This window comes from Triplophysa dalaica, chromosome 6 (assembly GCF_015846415.1).
Source record: "Triplophysa dalaica isolate WHDGS20190420 chromosome 6, ASM1584641v1, whole genome shotgun sequence".
In the NCBI taxonomy this organism is placed as follows: domain Eukaryota; kingdom Metazoa; phylum Chordata; class Actinopteri; order Cypriniformes; family Nemacheilidae; genus Triplophysa; species Triplophysa dalaica.
Genome location: NC_079547.1, coordinates 3,937,434 through 3,958,056, shown reverse-complemented (window position 1 = coordinate 3,958,056; position 20,623 = coordinate 3,937,434). Strand labels below are relative to the sequence as shown.

Genomic DNA, 20,623 nt, shown 5'->3' with positions numbered 1-20,623 from the left:
ATTTGTTTTCAACACAGTCAATAGAAGCACAGTTCAGTTTCATACGCCCTCTAATGGCTGTATCTTAGAACTAAAAACATAAAAACACAATGTTGCGCTGCCCTCTCATGGCACATAAGTATAAATGAAACTGAAATGAAATTAATTGACCATAAAACAAAGGACTTTACGACCTGTACTGAGAGTTAACACATGTATTCAGCTGTGCGTGATGTCTGTGACGTTTCACACAAAAAAATATCTAAGAATAGTTTATGGAGGATTCTTTCCACATTTGAGCCCTGTCGTCACCACTGGCATGAAACGGAATTCATGTTTATTCTCAGATTCACTTGTTTAATTTCACCCAGGTGTTCTGTGAACAGTTCATGTTCTGTCTTCGTCTAATTTCTTTATTGTGCTTTTCACCATGATCCACTGGTGAGATGTTTCTGTGCATAATAGCAACACATCACACAAGAGTTATGACCATCTATTCTGGAAATCTCACATGCATCATTTCAGCAATTTTGAGACACAGCCAGTTTTCTACCTTGCGTAAGGTTTCAACCTACTGTTGAAAAGTTTTTAGTGTAAAACCTATTGCACCAGATTTCCAGAATTCTTTAAATAGCAACAGCAGATGTTTTCATTCAGTTATTAATTGTACAATACGACAATAAATAAAATATTATTTAAAAAATATGTTATTTATAACAGTTTCGAAACTATTATTGTTATAGTGCCTGTGTTCTATCAAGAAGCGGTTGAACCCATACTGCAACAAGCTCTAACATTTAACTCATCTGTCGAGCCAGCCATGAATATGCGCAATTGCGCATGCTCAAACAAACACGTGCCTCTGATGAAACTGTGCGTACTCAAAATTTACGTTACATTCACTTGTTTAACCCTCCACAAAATTGTATTAAACTCTTCAATGTAGGGTTTACTAGGTTTGAAATACGCTCTTAAAATAAACGTGAATAGAAAAGACGGTTGTTTCTCATGTTTGGCTTGAAAGCGGAGACACTACAACAAACTAACACAACATTTATCCACAGTCCCAACAGCAATGTGTTTCCTTTGCTCGGGCGTAACACTGAACCTTTTCAAATTGATGTATTTTAGTATATTTTCGTTCATTTGTGGATTTTTGAGGTAAGTACGCAAGATAAACAACATGTGAATCATAAAAAACGCAGCGCTGCCGCTGACCCATCATCAGTGCGTGACATCAAAATACCGCGAGAGTAGACTGCTTATTATGCTTTTGACGTGATCTCGCGGTTTAATATATAAAATTAATATCTAATAACTATTTAAATGAAAGGCGGTGAACCAAATAAAAACGTATTTGCATTTATATACATTAAATAATAACAAATATTGGGGAGGTGAGTTGGTTGAGTGAAGGTGGAGCTCTGGATAATTTGTTAAACTTTATTTCCCTCTGGATGGCAGCATCCAGCAGATGTATTTCACACATGTTAAATATAGGACTCTACTCGCGGACTCACATTTGCACACATGTTCATGGCATGTTTTTTTTTGCATGAAGAGCATAGAATCAAAGAAGAGGGTGTAAAAGCGTGCCAGGAGTATTTGATCTCTCTTGTTCTGCTGTTGGATTAATGCTGTCACATACAGTAAGTACAAGTTTAATCAGGTGCTTGTTTTATTAAGGGATGTTTAAGCACAGTTAATAGATGAATATGTCATTATTAATATCTCAGGAGGAGTCACTTTGTTTCTACATGAGATGACGGCTAATGTAAAAGTAGATAGTGGTCTTAAAAGTATTTGTATTCTAGGATAACCTAATTGATTTAGTTGATTCATTGATGTTAAATTATGTTTTTGATGAGAATAATAAATCAGTTGGTAATACAAGAATCACACTTTAGGCATGATTTAAGACAAACCACCAATCTACTATTAAAAAAGGTTATTTTGAGAATTGATGCTTAATGGTTTAAAAGTAGCAATGCACATAATTCATATGTAAGTCATTATTCATTAATCTAGTGTGTGTTTGTTGTTTAGTGATGGTGCAGTTGTGTTTGCATTGGCTGGTTCTGCTGTTTGGACTGCAGTTTGTTTTGTCGCAGCTGGATGGTCTTGATGAAGATCCAGAAAGAAAGGGGAACAGAAGAAGCAAAAATAAACCTATAACTTCTAATGTCATCCCAAAAAACAACGGTAAATAATCACAGTAGCCAGCTTGCTTACAACACATTTTTCTATACCATCTTTATAAATATTTTGATCAGGTTGCTCAACCCCCTGTCACCCTACAAGCTTCTGGGTTTGATATAAATGTCTCTCATTGTGCCGGGGCAAGTTTCCTTTCTGACAGTTTCTTCTTCCTCATAAAGGTGAATTACTGGAGACTGGGCTCCTGTATATATGGATCTCTTAACTTTACATTTGTGTTTGGCAGACACTTGGTATTTACCATGTCTTTCTTAAACAGCTCAAAGGATATGAATTGAATACCTGGCTGTCCTTTTATATCTGAACATTTCACACTGAAGGTGTACTAGAAGGTCACAGTTTAGTCACAACATCCCAAAACTATCCATTGTACTATTTTGGTAAGGTTATGGTTACTTTTGTATTCTTGCCGAAGTCTCACCCCCAAAAATGAGACTTGTCATTACAAACCAATAGCCTTTTATGTAAAGCAGTGTTTTGTTTATACAATAACAACAGTTAGTGATTCGTCAAGATCAAAAAATAAAAAGTCAAACATTCACTTTGCTCTGTATGACAAACTAGCCAAAGTTAAGACAAAGATTTAGTCATTATTCACAAAAGAAATCCTCCAACAATAGCTCTAAATCAAATTTGGTGGCAATTTGCAAATTTGCAGATGAGAATCTGTGACACTTGATAGGTTTAGGTTCCAACCTGATGCGTCTCAAGACAATTCGATTGGAATTTTGCAACAAAGGGACAACATTTTGTTTTGCTTGGACCACACCAGGGTGAGTAAATACTGACCATCTAAATTTCTTTGTCGCGGTCTCTAATTTCAGACGGGGATTGTAATTTGGAGCTGGCGTTCTTAGTGGACAGCTCGGAGAGCGCCAAAGACAACCACGCTCAGGAGAAGCGCTTCGTTACTGATCTTGTGGACCAGATCCAGAACATTCGCCTTCAAACCGAGCAGAGCCTGAACTTCAGAACTGCCCTCCTGCAGTACAGCAGTCACGTGATCACTGAGCAATCCTTTAAGGATTGGAAGGGTGTGCCCACTTTTCACGACCGCATCGCACCCATTCCATACATAGGGCATGGCACCTACACCACCTATGCCATCACCAACCTCACACGTATATACCTGGAGGAATCTGGCCCTGGTACAGTGAAGATAGCCATCCTGATGTACGACGGCGTCTCTCACCCAAAAAATCCTGACATATTCTCTGCTTTGGCTGATGCTAAGAACCAGGGGATTAAATTCTTCACAGTAAGTTTCACACCCTCTGCCAATGTGGAACAGTTGCGTCAACTGGCCAGTTCTCCAGCCGTCCGCTTCGTACACAACCTACAGGACAAGGCAGTTGTGGACAAGATAGTCAAAGAAATTGTGAGTCTTTCTATTTTTCTGAAACACAATTAAGCTCTCTTTAACATAGCAATTGTTTCTCCTAGATAGCAATGTGATGAGATGAGTCTTTTGCTACTAAATTTACCTCCAGAGAAGAGGAGCTGAAGAGATCTCAATAATGTGTTTTTATTTTCTACTTAAGTACTTAAATACCAAGCATGATGAATGAATGCACATACTCTTAACAATAGCTTGAATGCACTATAAATCACATTGGACAACTAATACAAAACTAAAACAAACCAAAAGCAATATTTAGAAGAGAAACTGCATGCAAATAGTTTAACTGCTTTTTTCTATGGCCAAAAATAAGTATTTTATGGCACACAGCTGTGGCTTAGTTATGTTTCAACCCAATGGGAATGTTTGCAAGCCGTGAAAACCTTTGATTTTTGGAAAACAACTTGGATATGTATATGTGATGCTTCATTTGAAGTTAAGTTCAGATTGTGCACAAATAGAGGATTCAAGGAATTTTTGGTGCTACCTGAGGACATGCACTCTTAAGTATCAGGTAACTATGCACATGTCTTATCTTTTTATCTGTCCTGAGGTAATAGAAAAACCTATTGAACTTATGAATGAACTTGATTGTGGGATGAGGTTAGGGCACACTAACTTAGGGGTTGAAATGCTTACTGTAAGGTTGAATAAGTTCATGAAGTTAGCAGGTTCAGGTCTGGCGAATGTCTTTTTCTGTATCTCCAACCTTGGCCCATTCTTTTCTGTCGTCAAGCCACAATAAAAAATACGAGTTCAAATCCATTGAAATACACAGGTGAAAAAGTCCAGACTGGTTTATGTTGGTGCTGGTCTAGTTGGTAAACCTGCAAAATTAAACAGGTGATGCTATACTGTAAAAATGTATTTGATTGTTATAAAATTTAAATAACAAAGGAAGATGTTTTATTTTACATACAATCAAATGGTTATTTCAATCCTTTTAATTTACTGTTTTTTTTCCAGTGGTGAGTTACTGTACATTAAAGTTTCTTATTTTGTTGATGCAAGATTAAAATAGTAAATTGAAATGACTTGTCGAGCCAATTTGACTGAACTTAAAAATGTTGTTGTAATAAAATACAGTGTAATCACCTGCCATATTCCCTCTGATTTAAATGGTAGGTGGACTACTTAAGGAAACTATGATATTTCTTGGCTTGATTGCATTTAAGAAAAAATTTGTGTAAGCAAAGAGTGCAAGATGTATCATTTAAAGGTCCAATGTGTCATTTTTTGGAGGATCCATTGAAATGGAATACAATATACATACTATGTCTTTATAGGTGTAAAGTTACCTTAAGCGTTTGTTAGCAAAGAAGCAAAAAACGTGACAACATCTACATCCTGTATCAGCCACGGTAGTCCTATGAAAGGGAGGGGTCTTTAATAAATTAAGAAAAAAGTAGGCCTACATTAATAATCATGAAGCCTTTAAAGATTTTTCAATGAATTAAACAAAAAAACATAACAAAAGCATAAAAGGGTGCTTGACTTAAAAAACATTTTGCATGTACCAAAACTTTAAAAATGAACAATTTCGTATTTGATTATTTCATATGCTCAAAACGTTACATGTCTGTGACAGACAGAATGTTAAATAATTTATATTTAGCTACTGGACCCACATTCCGGCCACGTCTGTTTTATTCCCGACCCGAACCGCAAATGACATGTGAATATTATTATTCCACCGTTACATCAAATATTAGCGGTTCACCCGACATGTAGGACTCTGGTGGAGTAAGCAGTTGGTTTCAGTTTGCAACTTCACCACTGGATGCAACTAAATTTCATACACTGGACTTTTAATAGTGTGTGTTTGTTTTCCCAAAAGCAAGGTCTATGTCTATTTCTGAGGCTATTGTTCCCGTTATGTAGTGCATTTGTTCCTGACCAGATGTCTGCCACATTTTTACACATCTGTTCCTCATATAGTTTTAAAAGAAATTCTCTGATAGTTCCGTTTAACTTCACACAACATTTTGAGCATTGTATCCTGCTGGAAGACAATAGACAGAACCGCTGACTCTCAGCAGGTCTGGAGTAGAATGAGAGGCAGTCTGGTGATGTAACCTTTCTGTGTCTCACAGCATCTGCATATGGTCAAGAAACCTTTATGACTGAATGCTGGCCAGCCCCGTCATGCCATTCTGGATGTTCCTTATGATCTCTGATAATGGAAAGCAGATCGCGGAGAAAGTTTGGCTTAAGTGTTGTGATAAGTTTTCTGAATAAACATCACTTTTATCGAGGGCTGTCAAAGGAGCAGACAGGAGACCTTTGGGAATTTCTGTTGGCTCGATCATTTTGCGGTATTTGAAAAGAAAAATTACGATCAGGAATTTTTGTATTACCAGTTTTTTCCAGTCGGTTTGCTTGAATTTGAGCAGAATATTTTTTTGCAAACAGCTGTTGCTCGTTGACTTAAGGGTGCTATGAGTTGCATGATTCTGCATGCAGGAGGAATATGTCACGCGGGCTTCTGCACGCTACAGCTCTGAAGAAACTGTTGATGCAGGTGCTTGATACAGAGACAAGAAAAACACAATCAAGATGTTTAATCACAGGCCAGACATAAATCCCATGCAATACTGTAATCCTCTCAGCTCATCAACTTTCTGTTTATTAAGTGGTTATATAAATGTTACATTTCAAAAAGGGCAATACACTTTTCTATTGTGTTTATGTCAGATGTGTGTGGTTAATAGTCAAGCTTGTAGTGAAATTCCTTTGTTGTTATGGTTCTCTGTGATCTGTTGTTTGAGTGATGCATCTGTCTGTCATCAGTAAGCTTCAAATGAAAAATGATCTTGGCCTGGTTTTTATTGTATAAATATATGTTAAATTTAATACTTTCCATCAATTTACATGACAGCATCTCATGTCAAGAATCAAATAAATGTTTGCATGAGTATGCACAAGTTTATTTTAGACACATTCAGAAACACATTGTTTTTGTGTCTCCTGTAGAGACTCAGCTTCCAATGAAGAAAATCTGAAATCAGAAGTTAGATATGAACGCATCAAATTTCTTGTTAAATTCTCTGTTTCTTATAAAAAACTAAATTTCACTGTTAACATAAATATAGTATACTGTATATGTGACATTTAGGCTATGTGTGTTGAGCTTTTCTGTCATAAATATTTGTTCAATCCAAAATTATTATAGTTTTGCTTCTGGTTTTGTTTAGTTTTATTAATATTTTAAATTAGCTTTTATTTGTAGATTTTTAGTTTTATGTTCATTTTTAGCAAGTTTGCTTTATGCTTTTGTCATTTTGTTATTTATTAGTTTATTTTTTATGTCGCTATGTAAGATTAATACATTGTTATTTTAGTTTTTCTTTATTATTATAATTTACTGCTTTAAACTTATTTCAGTTTCTTTCTGAGGCAACATTTCTATTTTTCATAAGTTGAATCTTTTCCAATACTTTTTAGGCCAATATTATATTAAATTATATTTCAATGAACATAAATTTTTTCATCATTGCATGCAGCAGCTTGAAGGATTCTCAGTTCAGTTATTTGAAAAATGTGTGTGAATTTTTTTTGCTCTTGTACATATTGTAACTTTGCCTTTTTCACTCTTTTCCCTCCTAGACTGAAGTGGTCAATGATGTGGTAAGTATTTTTTAAACAAAATTCATAAAGGCAAAATTATTTAGAAGTGAGAATATTTGTCATCTACAGCTCATGTCTGTTTGTGTATGTTCCAACAGTGCCATCTTTCACCACAATGCACTTGTGAGAAAGGAGAAAAGGGGGCCGGTGGACCTGCTGTAAGTGCTCAATCTTTATAAAAAAAGCTAAAAAAAAACAAATAATGTACATACACAACCTTTACTTACATCTACATTTAGTCATTAAGCAGACACTTTTATCCAAAGTGACTTAAAGAGTTTAAGGAGAAATAAGCAAAATGTTATACAGGAGCAATAACACAATAGGTGCCAATATAAAGTTACTGGTTTGAGATTGGTTTTAAGTAGTCCTTTGAAAGTTGTGAGAGATGTGGTTGACCGGGAGCTTGTTCATCTACTCCTGCCAATCATAACAAATTATGTATTTTTGGGTGTATATAGCATCAAGTGATCTAGTCTAGACCTAAATCTAAAAATATTAAAACATTTCTGCTCCCAGTAGACTGCGTCACTCCAACAAATGTGTTTCTTGAGAAACATTTGAATATTTACGCTACAGTATATCATGGCATGTCATCATTTCTTTTCGCAATTTCTTTCAACCGCAGGGTAAAAAGGGTCGACCTGGAGATAATGGAAGCCCAGGACCCAAAGGACAGAAGGTCACAGTTTTGTTTTTTAATAAACTCTTATCTTTATAAACTATGGGTGCATGTTATCTTTAAACACGATGTGCTTCTTGCAGGGGGAGAGTGGGTTCAGCGGTCCTCCCGGACGAGATGGTTCAGAGGTGAATCAGTCCTGAACATATCGCTGCAGATCCTTTGTTATATATTTTTTATAATCTTGTTTGTGTAATGTGTGTCTCTCACCGTATGTTCTGTATCTGTCATCAGGGGAAACCTGGGGAAAGAGCAGAGAAGGTAATCAACTTTATTATAGTCTTCTTCTTCACCATGATCCGTATATGTCTGTGTGTGATGTCTATTGTTTTTCCTTTCTTAAGGGTGAACGAGGAGAATGTGGAACACCAGGAATCAAAGGAGACAGAGTTAGTGAGATTTCTGTACACTTTTACAATATTCTGCAAATGTCTGCTAATATCTGATATCTTTACAGGGTCCTGAGGGTCCCGTTGGTATCAGAGGAAGTCGAGGACTGCAGGTTTGTCTTCATCATGATCTGAATTCATTAGTGACAAAAAAGCATTTTACTGTTTGTCATGAGCACTTTCCCGCGTTACCCTTGTGTAAAGCTTTCTTGTATTTTTGCAGGGTTTATCTGGACCCAGTGGGGACACCGGCCCTGAGGGCCCACCTGGCAAAAAAGTGAGTTTCATTTGGCAATCTTAGTCTTTCAAAAGAGTAAAAGAGGACTTTTGCAACATGCAAATATATGAGGCCACATTGGGAAATATTTGGGACCAATTATCATAAACTTTGCTTCCAATTCTTGTCTGATAGAAATATTCCATTTATACGTTGGCATGTAGGAGAAACAGTCATCATTATTTTATTTGTTATTTTAAAAATTGATTTTCAAAACTATAAATCCTCTAGCTGTCTGTCAGTGCAGATTTGCGCTTCTAAACACTAATTATTTTTTCTGGAATGTTCTTCTTTAGACTTAATGATGGCTGTCATGTTCTAGCCGAGCAACAGATTAATGTCTGAACTTGCAGTAGGACATGTGTGTTTGACACGTGAAAGTGTTTCGCCTAATGGCTCTGAACACAGTAATTGCAGACTTTAATTCGAAATGACTGACATGAGCCATTTGTTTTCAAAGACCGCTTGTGTGCATGTGCCCGGACAGACATTAGTGCCTAACGGCATGATATGGATTTCAATCATGAAATGATTTTAATAATGTATATGCTTTAATTATTTTGGTATTTCACAGATGACTTTGCATCTACCTTAGGAGTTAATTTTCTTGCTTGAACCAATGGCTCACGCAAACGAAATTATATCCTTTATGTTTAGAAAAGGAATAAATAGGAATTCAGTCTCTTCAGCAGCATCTTCATACATAAATATTGCAACCGTTTTCATTTTGAATGTTTCTGGTTGTTCAGGGGGAGAGAGGCTTTCCCGGACCACCAGGAATCCAGGGTGAGACTGGGATTGGCCTTCCTGGACCAAAGGTAGACTTGAATTGTCATGAAATCAGATGCTCAGATACTGTGTTTATGAACTCATGCACATGTGTTTTCTTGTTCTGTAGGGTGATGTGGGGTTACAAGGCAGACTGGGTCCTCCCGGGCCTCCCGGGCTTGGGGGGCCAGGCCTACCGGTAACAAAATAGCATCAAGAAAGACTGCGTGATTTTTCATTTTCATCTATTATTGCATGATGTACATTACTCACCATTCAATGATCTGTCCTGTTTCTGTTTGCTTTAAAGGGACCACAGGGACCTCAGGGTATACCAGGGGAGAAGGGACCGCCAGGAGAAGGGTTTCCAGGGTCAAAGGTACAAACTACAGTCAAACCAAATTTTAGTCAGATACCTTCAACATTTCTCACATTATCACAGGTATTTGCTATAGTTTGGAAAATGGAAATAAATCATGACAAGAACTGTGTCAGAACAAAATTATCTTGATAATTTCGGATAACTTTGATAGAAAGGTATGTTGCATTTGTGTACACAATTACGAAGCAATGTTTAGTTTTGTTCAATCTGTGTTGTAAAAATGGTCGTATTAGGATCTGGTCAAAGTGCCTGAATAATTTTGGATGCCAATGATCTTTGTCAATTTGACTGATAGTCCACTGTGTCAAGGGTTTTGGGTATAATATGTCACAGTTCGCTTTATTTTGCTCTCCTCTTTTACATAAAGTTTTCTGCACCCACTGGTAAAAAAATATAAAAAATGATACAGTATCTGGTGTCTGAATAATTTTTGGTTTGAGTGTATAAGGAATCAGTAATGTGGCTCTTCCTCAAAGTTTGACTTCTGCTCATGTTTTTCTCTATTCTCTCATGATTGCTATCAATATTTTCTGTCTATTCTCCCATGTTTGCTATCAATATAGTGTGTTTTGTGTTTAACAGGGAGAGAGGGGCCTGGAGGGGCCAAAGGGACCCAGAGGGCCAATAGGTCCAGCTATTAAAGGAGAAAAGGTAAAACATTAAGAACATTGTTATACGACTTACTAGCAGAGCAAACATGCTGGCTTGAGTTTTCTTCCAAACAAACAGTGGCGTTTTCTGATTTTTGAGTTGAAGTGCTTTTGAGCTGTCTTGAACTCTTAAAGTGAAACTTCACCCAAAAATGAAAATTCGGTCTTCATTAATCACCTTCTAGTTGTTCCAAATCTGTATATATGTTTCTGTTTTGATAAACACAAAGAAAGATATTTGGAATAATACTTATAACCAAACAGATCTCAAGACACATTGACTTCCATAGTAGGAACAAATACTTATTATTATGTTTTTTGTTTGGTTGAACACAAAAGAAGACATTTTAAATGTAGGACAGCAAACAGTTCTGGGGCATTTTTTACTACCATTGTTTTTTTTCCTACTATGGTAGTCAATGGGTGTTGAGATCTGTTTGGTTATAAGCATTATTCCAAATATCTTTCTCTGTGTTCTTCAGAACAAAGAAATTAATACACATTTGGAACAACTCGAAGTTGAGGAAAGGTTAACAGAAATTTTATTTTTGGGTGAAGTAACCCTTTAATGTCATTTTTTTCCTATCTGATGTTTTGAATGAATGTATCCCAGCTTCCCGTAATGAGTACTCAGGCTGTGGCTATGAAAAAAGACCAGAGTATCAATGGTTTATTCTTTGAATAATAACTAGACTCAACATGATCTGACAGATTTGTTTGTTCATATTAATGTTGTGCCTTTAATCTTTTCTTTTGGTTTCCGGGACCTGGCTTGAGTAACACGTCACATCATTACACACCCTAGTGTCTATGGTTTTATTAGAAATTTTACAAAAAAACTCATTTTTTTCTTTATTACTGTTGTTGTCTTTCATCTGTTACAAAAAGTAGACAACCTTAAAACACTGTAAAAGGTACACTATTTTACGATAACTTCAAGGAACCAAAATCACCAGACTTGAAGTCTTGTTTTGACAGATAGCTAATAAACTATTAAGATATTAACTAGTTTCTGGTTATTTTTCTTGCCTTTCTCACATTTTTTTGGCATTATTTTCAGTTTTCTAACTTACAATCTGAATTGTGGAAAAGCAGTTATATGTATGCGTGTGCAAACATAAGACTGTTTTGGTCTATGTTCTCTTAAGGGTGATGTTGGTCCTTATGGGCCCCCAGGACAAGTTGGGCTTCCTGGATCAGGCATCCCAGGAGAGAAGGTATAGTTAAACTTGAATTTACAATAGTGCCTTACTGTACAGTATGTTTAAATGATAATACACTGTAACACCTACTGTATTGTATATCGACATCAAATATGATTGATGAATTGTTGGGTTTGCTTAAACTGTAGTTTGTTTTTCCAGGGTGTGGAAGGACCACGTGGACCCCCCGGAAGCAGAGGGCCACAGGGTGAGGGCTACCCTGGACCAAAGGCAAGAATTTCCCATCATGCTTTAAACACTGTCACAATATCAGAAAGTAATAGAGATAGACACTGTGTGATGACCAAACCATGTGTATGTTTGAAAATGTGCTGCTTAAGGGGGATCAAGGTTTACCAGGTGAGATTGGGACACCAGGAGATAGAGGACAAGGAGAACAGGGTCCCAAAGTAAGTCTGCTTCACTTCACTTTCAGGCCTGTATAAAAGTACTCACTGGCCATAATTTTTAGTTTTTCCTAATTTCTGTTGTTTTTAATATTCTATCTGTGCTTGGTTATGTTAGCATGTTTGGCTTTGTAATTTTCTATCAAACTGTTTATAGAAATTATTAGCATTCAAAACACTGTGGGCATCATCTATATTATCAACAGTGTTGCCACAGTTACTTTAAAGAAGTAATCTGATTACTGATTACTCTTTTAAAAAAGTAATTTCGTTACTTATACATTACTTGGTTTTAAAAGTAACTAAACTAGATTTCAAGTTACTTTATCAGTTATATTCAGCAGCTACCGACAACACCAAAGCTGCCTCAACATAAAAATGACAACCGGTTTTGTCAACACTTTATTGGAAGTTTATTTTTAACAGTAATGTCAACAATGTATCTCCTGACATTTTAAGTTGAACTTAAATACTATTTCCTGAAAAAAGACAGTGTTTCTTGACTTCACTTAACGTAAGTAATAGTTTTTATAAAATATAAAATAAAGACTTTCTTGACCTGACATATTTACCTGTTAACACTGTGATAATGGCAAAACTTACTATTTATAATCTACATTATTTAAAAATGTAACTATTAAATTCTTTTTAACATGTTTAATGAACATTGAACCTGTTGTTCACAGCATTAGAGCAGCGAGGAGTGATTTTACAAAACAAAACAAGTGTATGACACCACATGTTGGCTGATATCATGTCTTCTTTGGCCTAATCTTATGTTGTATTCGCATGTTATGAGTGAAACAGTGGAGTGGGGCAGTGGAGTGAAAACATGAATTGTTGCGTACGTGACATCACTCCCTGAGACGCAAGTCTATTTTTATTACTAAGGAAAATGACAAAAACCGTACCGCACAGTGACTCGGATAAGTAACTTTGATCTGATTACTGGTTTGGAAATAGTAATGCGTTAGATTACTTGACTACTGAAAAAAGTGGTCAGACTAAAGTAACGCATTACTAGGTACGCGTTACTGGCATCATTGATTATCAAAAGCACAACAAGAGTTCTTGCTAGGTAATATCTGACATTGTGACCACAAATTATGTTGTAAGTTATTTTCTGCATTTGTAGGGAGAACCTGGAGCTACTGGATTTTCAGGATTACCAGGTTTACCCGGAGAGGGCGGAGCTCCAGGACAGAAGGTATCAGTCGTACATCAATCAATAACTCTCATCTCAAACAATTTTACCCAAATGCACACACAATTTTATATGTATTTCAGGGAGAACCAGGATCTGCTGGGTCGAGAGGTCCTGAAGGAGCGGCAGGAGTGGGCATCCAGGGTGAAAAAGTATCTCCCTCACTTTATTGTACAATTATTAGCGTTTAAAATTTGTCACGACCACATTAAAATATAGTGTTTTACAGTTCACCCATAATAAGAATATTTTGTTCCCCCTCATGTCAATCCAAATTTGACTTTCTTTCTTCAGCAAAATACAAAAGATATTTTGAAGAATGTTGGTAACTGAACAGCATTGACCCCATTGATTTCCATTGTTTGGACACAAAACCACAGAGACATTTCTCAAAATGTTTTGCTTTTGTTCCACAGAAAAAGAGTAATATATAGGTTTTGAACGTTTTGAATTCCCCTAACACCGTTTGCCTCTGACTAGCGATAGAAATCATGTTTTTTCTCAACTGTAATATTAGAAACCCTGTTTTAAAAAGCTCTTTGGAAAAGAAAACTTGCTCTCATGAAGCCGTTTCATTAGCCTTTAACCTAATATGGAGCCAAACTATGTAATGTCTGTTTTTCAGGGTGACCAGGGTCAGCGGGGAATCCGTGGGTTAGCAGGACCACCGGGAATAGCTGGACCCTCTGGATCAAAAGTGGGTCCATAGTTCTCATTAGATTTTCTCAAAATCAGTTTGAAACAGATAACCAGGAAGAAATAGCTCATCTTTCTTCCCTTCTATTTTCTTTTCTTTCTAGGGTGAGCCGGGCATCCCTGGCAGACAGGGTTTACCTGGACTCCAGGGACGTGCAATACCAGGAACAAAGGTAAGAAACCTCCAACAACTTAATTTATTAAAACATGAGGGGAATTATATTTTATTTGTCAGAATTTTTAGAAAGCGTTGAGTAGTATCTACAATCATTCACTTTTTAAAAACATGCGTCATGTTATTGACAGGGTGACGTAGGTCCATCAGGTCCAGCTGGTACAGTTGGAGAGACAGGATATGGACTTCCTGGGCCAAAGGTTATCCATTGCTCTCCAATATGCTTGAGTATCAAAGTAAAACTTTAACGTTAAAACGATCAATGTAATTTTTTGGTTTCCAAGGGTGAGCGTGGTGACCCAGGTCCTTCTGGTCCGCCTGGTACAAAAGGAGACGGCTATCCTGGTCCTGCAGTGAGTACATCCACATGCTCTTTATAAAATCTGTTTCTATTAAACAGATATTTTTGAGTAATTCAAAATTCCGCTTGAGAATACTTTGTTTAGTTCATGTTCTGTTTGAAGACTTGGACTTAAAGTAGTAAAGCTTGATAGTTTAATCCCACAAGCCTTACCACCGTTTTTCTTATTGTGGTCATGTACTGCATTTGTGCGTTGACATCCGTTCTTCGGACACCAGGGTCTTCCTGGCGTTCCCGGCCTTCAGGGGGAGCTTGGTCAAGAGGGGATAGGTTTACCAGGACCAAAGGTATGAGCTTTCTCATGTCCCACCTACAGCAGATCACATGTATCAGATAAAGATAAGCGGTGTGAACTCAGATGTTTCTCTGTAACTGTGTTCTCAGGGTGATATTGGCTTTAGAGGATTGCCCGGTCCACAAGGACCTCCAGGGGAAGGACTGCAGGGACCACCTGTACGTCAGTCCGGAGTTACAAACACACAAAGTCAGATTTTGTATATGATCGCATGATGTGTATGTCAGCGTAGAGCAAGTGAAGGTTTTGTGCCCACCTTAATTTTACACTCGCAGTGTTTTTATACCCCAGAACATTCCTTGAGAAATTATCATTTCTTATATGTTTAAATGATTAAGTTATTGTTTTTACCTCATATTTAGCATTTTACTGTATTCATTAGCATATATCACATGAATATAATACAGAATTCACCACCATACACCCATCTGCTCCAAATCTCTTACATCTGTCTAACAAATCCTCATAATGTAACCCAGTAATCCCTAAACATCAATTCAGATATCCAGCTGCTTTTATATCAACGTGCGTGTACAAGAGTCTCAATATGTTTTCCTACCTGATTTGTGGTTAAAAATCTGTTTCTGAACAAATCAGGGCACAATGGGAAGGCCAGGCCTTTCTGGGCCTACTGGGCCACCAGGACAAGGCTTACAGGGTCCAAAGGTGAGACCCTGACACACGTGTAGAATAAAGTCTTTTACATTTGGGAATCTCTGGTAGGAATTCTACTGAATATCATCAGTTTGCAAAATTAAGCTGGAAGGTGGAATAGACTTTCAGTGAGTTTTTCCTCCTGTTTTCGGACCTAATCATTTTAACAGGGTGATCAGGGGTCACAGGGTGTGGCAGGGCCGAGGGGACTTTCCGGAGAAGGAATCCCTGGATCAAAGGTCTGTGATTTTGTAATGTATGCTGTGGTTTATGAAAATATATACCCTGTTAATGAAAGACCCATCTCTGTTTCTCAGGGTGATCGTGGAGCACAGGGTGAGAGAGGGCTGAAGGGGATCAAAGGTGACATGGGAGATCCTGGTGTTCCTGGACAATCGGTTAGTAAAATAAACATTACCGTCAGTTTTCAAACAAATTTGATGTCAGCTGTGAAACTGTTATGGAGAGTCTGTAAAGTGACAATCCACAAAGTCCCTAACCTGCCTGAACCTACTTACACTATGCACATCATTCAATCACACACAAAAATGTGTCTCATTTATAATTTCATGGAAATATGACTAGAATAATTTCATATCAGACACAGTTAACCTTTCATTATTAAAACGATGTTCTCCATGTCACTCACAAAGAGATGAAATATTTTCACCTAATTGGACCTTCCACAAGGACTTCCAGAGAGGTTGGAGATATTTTAATGTTTGACTTTATACACATTTTTCAGGGCAGAATAGGAATGAAAGGGGAGCCGGGACTAACGGTATGTTGTTTTATATTTCATGTCATATTAAAACTATTAAAACGTTAAATCACAGTTGGACAGTACTTTTGTATTTTTTTGTAGTGTATTGTACTTAACTACATTTAATGAAAACACTTTTCTACATTAATAGAGTTCATTTGCACTCCATTTGTAATTGTTTTCAAAAATCATGTTTTTAATTGTGCTTTCCAATTAATATCAATATCAAAAAGCACTTGGGTTGTTTTGAGTTGATTTAATTATACATCAAACAAACTTCATTTTTTTTTTGAAATTCTTTTTTACTATATTAAAGTACTGTACTTTAGGGTTAAGGGTAAAAATTTGTTCATGAAATGTAACTGAGTAAAAAGTATGAACCAGTGTATATAAAACAATCTGTGAAATCTTTTCAAGTTCAGTTCAAATCTAATTATGACATAATGGGAATCAAAGTTTGATTTCCACCATTATCTTCACTATGAATTCAAGCTTTGACATGGCCTTACTCTGCCAAAATTAAAGATATTAAGGTTGTATTTTACAGATCTTTACGTTATGTAGGATGATTTTATCTAAGAAACAGTATATCACAAAAAATGATATCAGCTAGGTTTTTAATGACTGGGTCACATATGCTTTATATTTTAGTAAAAAGTTCTGATAGAGTACAGATTCTTGAAAAACTACAAGAATAGTACAGTAAAAATACTTAAATATTAAATTCATATTTTATAAAGACACTGTTGTGTTTTCAGAGGTCTGAGATCATCAAGATAATCCGGGAGATTTGTGGTATGACCTATGCATGCATTTTTTTCGACATATGATGCTGGAGGTCAGTCTATTCCCGTTAGATTGACATTTTGCAATGTATTGTCTTTTAGGCTGTGGGGTCAAATGTAAAGAACGCCCTATGGAGCTCGTGTTTGTGATTGACAGCTCGGAGAGCGTTGGTCCTGAAAACTTTGAGATCATAAAGGACTTTGTGGCTGCGCTAGTCGACAGACTCACCGTGGGCCGAAACGCCACTCGGGTCGGTCTGATTTTGTACAGCCTTGAGATACAGCTTGTGTTTAACCTCGCTCGCTACAACACTAAACAGGACGTGAAACAGGCCATACACAGAATTCTTTACATCGGCGAAGGCACGTACACGGGCACCGCCATCCGCAAAGCTACTCAGGAAGCGTTCTACAGTGCGAGGACAGGGGTCAGAAAGGTCGCCATCGTCATCACAGACGGGCAAACGGATAAAAGGGAACCCGTGAAGCTGGACTTCGCTGTTAGGGAGGCGCGTGCGACCAACATCGAGATGTACGCTCTGGGAATTGTTAACGCCAGCGATCCGACACAGAACGAGTTCCTCCAGGAGCTTAATCTGATTGCCTCGGACCCTGACAGTGAACACCTGTATTACATCGATGACTTCAACACCTTGCCAGGTAATCTACTGTTCACACAAGCATCTGCTTTCTATCTTTTTGCTAGTAAAGAATCCTTACAGTCTTATATTTTCTTAACATCCAGCCCTCGAGTCTAAACTTGTCAATCAGCTCTGTGAGGATGAAAATGGAGCGCTGATCAATCTCATTAATGGTTTCCAAAACGGAGACAATATTGATGGGAACGGCAGGTACAATTACGAAACCAACACATATAAAGGCAACAGAGAGGGTACAGGCACACATTCTGGAATAAACCCTGTCACTCATGAAAGTGGGAGGGGTGACACCTTCGCCCCACCCACTGATATTTCAGACATTACCGAGGTTAGTGAACTAACGCTAAGATAAAGCTGTTTAGCAGTTTTTTTTAATGCTGTTTTGAGTTTGTAAACTTTCCTCAGGAGGTTCAGAGTTTGCCTAAGAAACCAGACGTACAGACTTCAGAGCAGAGCAACGGTAGAGGAGATACCCCAACATTTACTGGGGCGTCCACACACGGCAAGCATTCATCAGGAAAATCTTCATCATCATCATCGACTGTGATTACATCATCAACCTCTGTGCAGTACATACCAGCCCCTCGACAACCTTTACCTAAGGGTACAAACACATAATTCAAAACTGAGCTGAAAATGCTTTTTAAACGTCTTTGCTAGTTACATTTTGGGATCACTTTACAATAAGGTGCTATTTTGTTAACAGTAGTAAAGGCATTAGCTAACATTAGATACAAATGAACAATTTAGTTTTTCAGCATTTATTAATCCTTGATAATGTTAGTTACTATCATTACAATTATCCAGGTTAGCTCAGACACAATATTGGATTTTAATAATGTTTTAGTAAATGCTGAAATTAACATGAACTAAGATTAGTAAATGCTGTAGAAGACTTGATCATTGTTAGATCATGTTAGCAAATGCATTAACTGATTGTTAACAAATAGAACCTTAATGTAAAGCTTTACCTGAATTTCTTTAGAATTGAAGTACAAAGCAGGATGCAAAACTCCCATGAATGGCATCATAAACGAACAATATCATGAACTAAGTATGAAAAGGCACCAGTTGAAGTTTGTGCTAAAGATATACTGTCCAGTCGGACAGAAACCTTGAATGTCCAAAACTGCCACTTTACAGGAAATTAAAAAAAGCTGACAAGCTCTTTTTAATACTTTTCAGTGGTTAAATATAAGCAAAACCCACAGACAAACATGAAGGGTGACCAATAGTAATGATTTATAAAAAAAATCATGGAAAATGGACACACAAGGTTTCAATCCGACAATGATAATATGTATTTTTTATAAGGCTTATGTTAATATCATGATGTTCAGAGATTGTGCCACTGAACCCACGCTGTGAGCTGCTCCTGGATCAGGGTCCCTGTCGAGACTATAACATCCGCTGGTACTACGATCGGCAGGCCAACGCCTGTGCGCAGTTCTGGTATGGTGGGTGCGATGGGAACAGCAATCGCTTTGACACAGAAGAAGAGTGCAAGAGGACGTGTGTGAGAGCAGGTAAATGATCCATCTGATGAAGATTATCTCTGATCAAATTCAAACTGCATCCTGACATGTGCTCATACTCTTGGATTTTAGGAGGCTGAAGTCCAGTGCAGATCTTTAGTCCATTAATGTCTTTTGATCTTCACCTGCCAATGCAACTGATGGACCTGCACTGAAATACACAAAGTATATGTATGTATGTATGTCTGTACAGTATATGAATGATGCAATACAGCAGACATCACAAAACAACAGAGGGCAACATATTTTTCATGCGTTTTATATTTTTTTAATAATTCTTAATTATTCAATTCTTTAATAAACCAATCTGCTCCAAGATCAGTCACAAAACAACCATACATTCTCTATATCTCTTTACCATTATTGATATCACAGGGATTGCTTGAGCCAAGTTATCTTTGGATAGGAAATTAGTTGCCGTTCACAACACATGCAAGAAAAGACAGCATGTAATTCAGAGTATGTAAACGCATACACATATTCTACATATTTGTGAATGAATTATGCATCATTCCACGCTGTGAGCAATTAATATTATACATTGTCAAAGTTAATTTGAGTTTTATACTTATGTAATGAATAAAACGTGGTCTGGGATTTTGGTTGTTAATGTGGTTTACATCAATGGCAAATGTTTGTCATTTTGTACCTAGTTTGTACTTTTTAATAAATGTGTTTATGTGGATTAAAAGCTTGGCTTTTCCATGGTAAACTGATCAGAATTAAGAACAGTGTTTTGTAAACAGTCAATATGTCTGATGTTTACCTACTGTATGAACATCTTTCCATGATTTTTTAATAATAGTCTGCAAAGATTTAGCAAAAAAATGGGATTATTTTGGTTTTGACAGAAAGACGATTTGCAATGGGGTTGGTTTTTAGTAGATTTCTTGGGGTAGCTTTGAGGTTGCACACTGACATCTCCTGGGCTAGAATGAAGGTGCAATTGCTCAAGGTGTTGTGATGTCATAGTGTGTCAAACTTTTACACACTCATTCACTGAGAATATTCAGAATTCAGAGCGATTCAGAAAATTATATTTCTTACGTCTTTTGTTGTTGTCTTCTTCCAGGACAAATATAAGAAAATTCGTAAAATCAGTATACATTCCTTGAGAAAGAAAATTAACCAAAATCTAAATTAACAGAGTTAAAAATGTAAAAAAGTAAAAATATCTGTCAACGGAAAAATTTAATACAAATTAGGTCACCTCTTTATTAAGTACTTGTTTCGACTTCTCTTATCCCATGGTACGCACTTCAAAAATCATAATATCTCAAATCAAAAGTAAGTATCTTAATTTATATTATATATTTTTATATTTTTCCTGGAAAGAAAGACATAAATAATAAGAAAAAAAAGATAATAATCAGAAACTTAACTTTACATGATAAAACTTTCAAAGAATTTTTCTCTTATACAAGGTTACTTTGGAAGTAAATGTATCTTGTTGTTTGTCAAGCACATTTTAAGTTTGTTTTGACATTTTTGTGGGAAATACTGGTCAAAAAAGTGTA

The 20,623-nt window shown here is 36.7% G+C and overlaps 1 protein-coding gene across 1 annotated transcript; it reads left to right on the top strand.

Moving 5' to 3' along the window:
* Positions 1-1,450: 1,450 nt before the first annotated feature.
* col28a2b (collagen, type XXVIII, alpha 2b) lies at positions 1,451-20,360 on the top strand. The gene is made up of 36 exons (XM_056750013.1): positions 1,451-1,628; positions 2,026-2,181; positions 3,021-3,574; positions 7,202-7,222; positions 7,321-7,380; positions 7,851-7,904; positions 7,988-8,032; positions 8,139-8,165; positions 8,249-8,293; positions 8,362-8,406; positions 8,517-8,570; positions 9,320-9,388; positions 9,469-9,537; positions 9,649-9,717; positions 10,303-10,371; positions 11,519-11,587; positions 11,735-11,803; positions 11,914-11,982; positions 13,115-13,186; positions 13,267-13,335; positions 13,809-13,880; positions 13,984-14,052; positions 14,186-14,254; positions 14,339-14,407; positions 14,634-14,702; positions 14,800-14,868; positions 15,308-15,376; positions 15,535-15,603; positions 15,682-15,762; positions 16,110-16,145; positions 16,886-16,922; positions 17,015-17,572; positions 17,658-17,899; positions 17,977-18,175; positions 18,912-19,097; positions 19,179-20,360. Coding segments are annotated over exons 1-36 (3,588 nt in total). The 5' UTR covers positions 1,451-1,627; the 3' UTR covers positions 19,187-20,360.
* The last annotated feature ends 263 nt before the right edge of the window (positions 20,361-20,623 follow it).

Excerpts from the sequence above, each read along its gene's own strand:
- col28a2b (XM_056750013.1), top strand. Across the intron at positions 11,983-13,114 it reads AAGGAGAACAGGGTCCCAAA|GGAGAACCTGGAGCTACTGG; the intron begins GTAAGTCTGCTT and ends CTGCATTTGTAG. Across the intron at positions 15,377-15,534 it reads AAGGCTTACAGGGTCCAAAG|GGTGATCAGGGGTCACAGGG; the intron begins GTGAGACCCTGA and ends TCATTTTAACAG.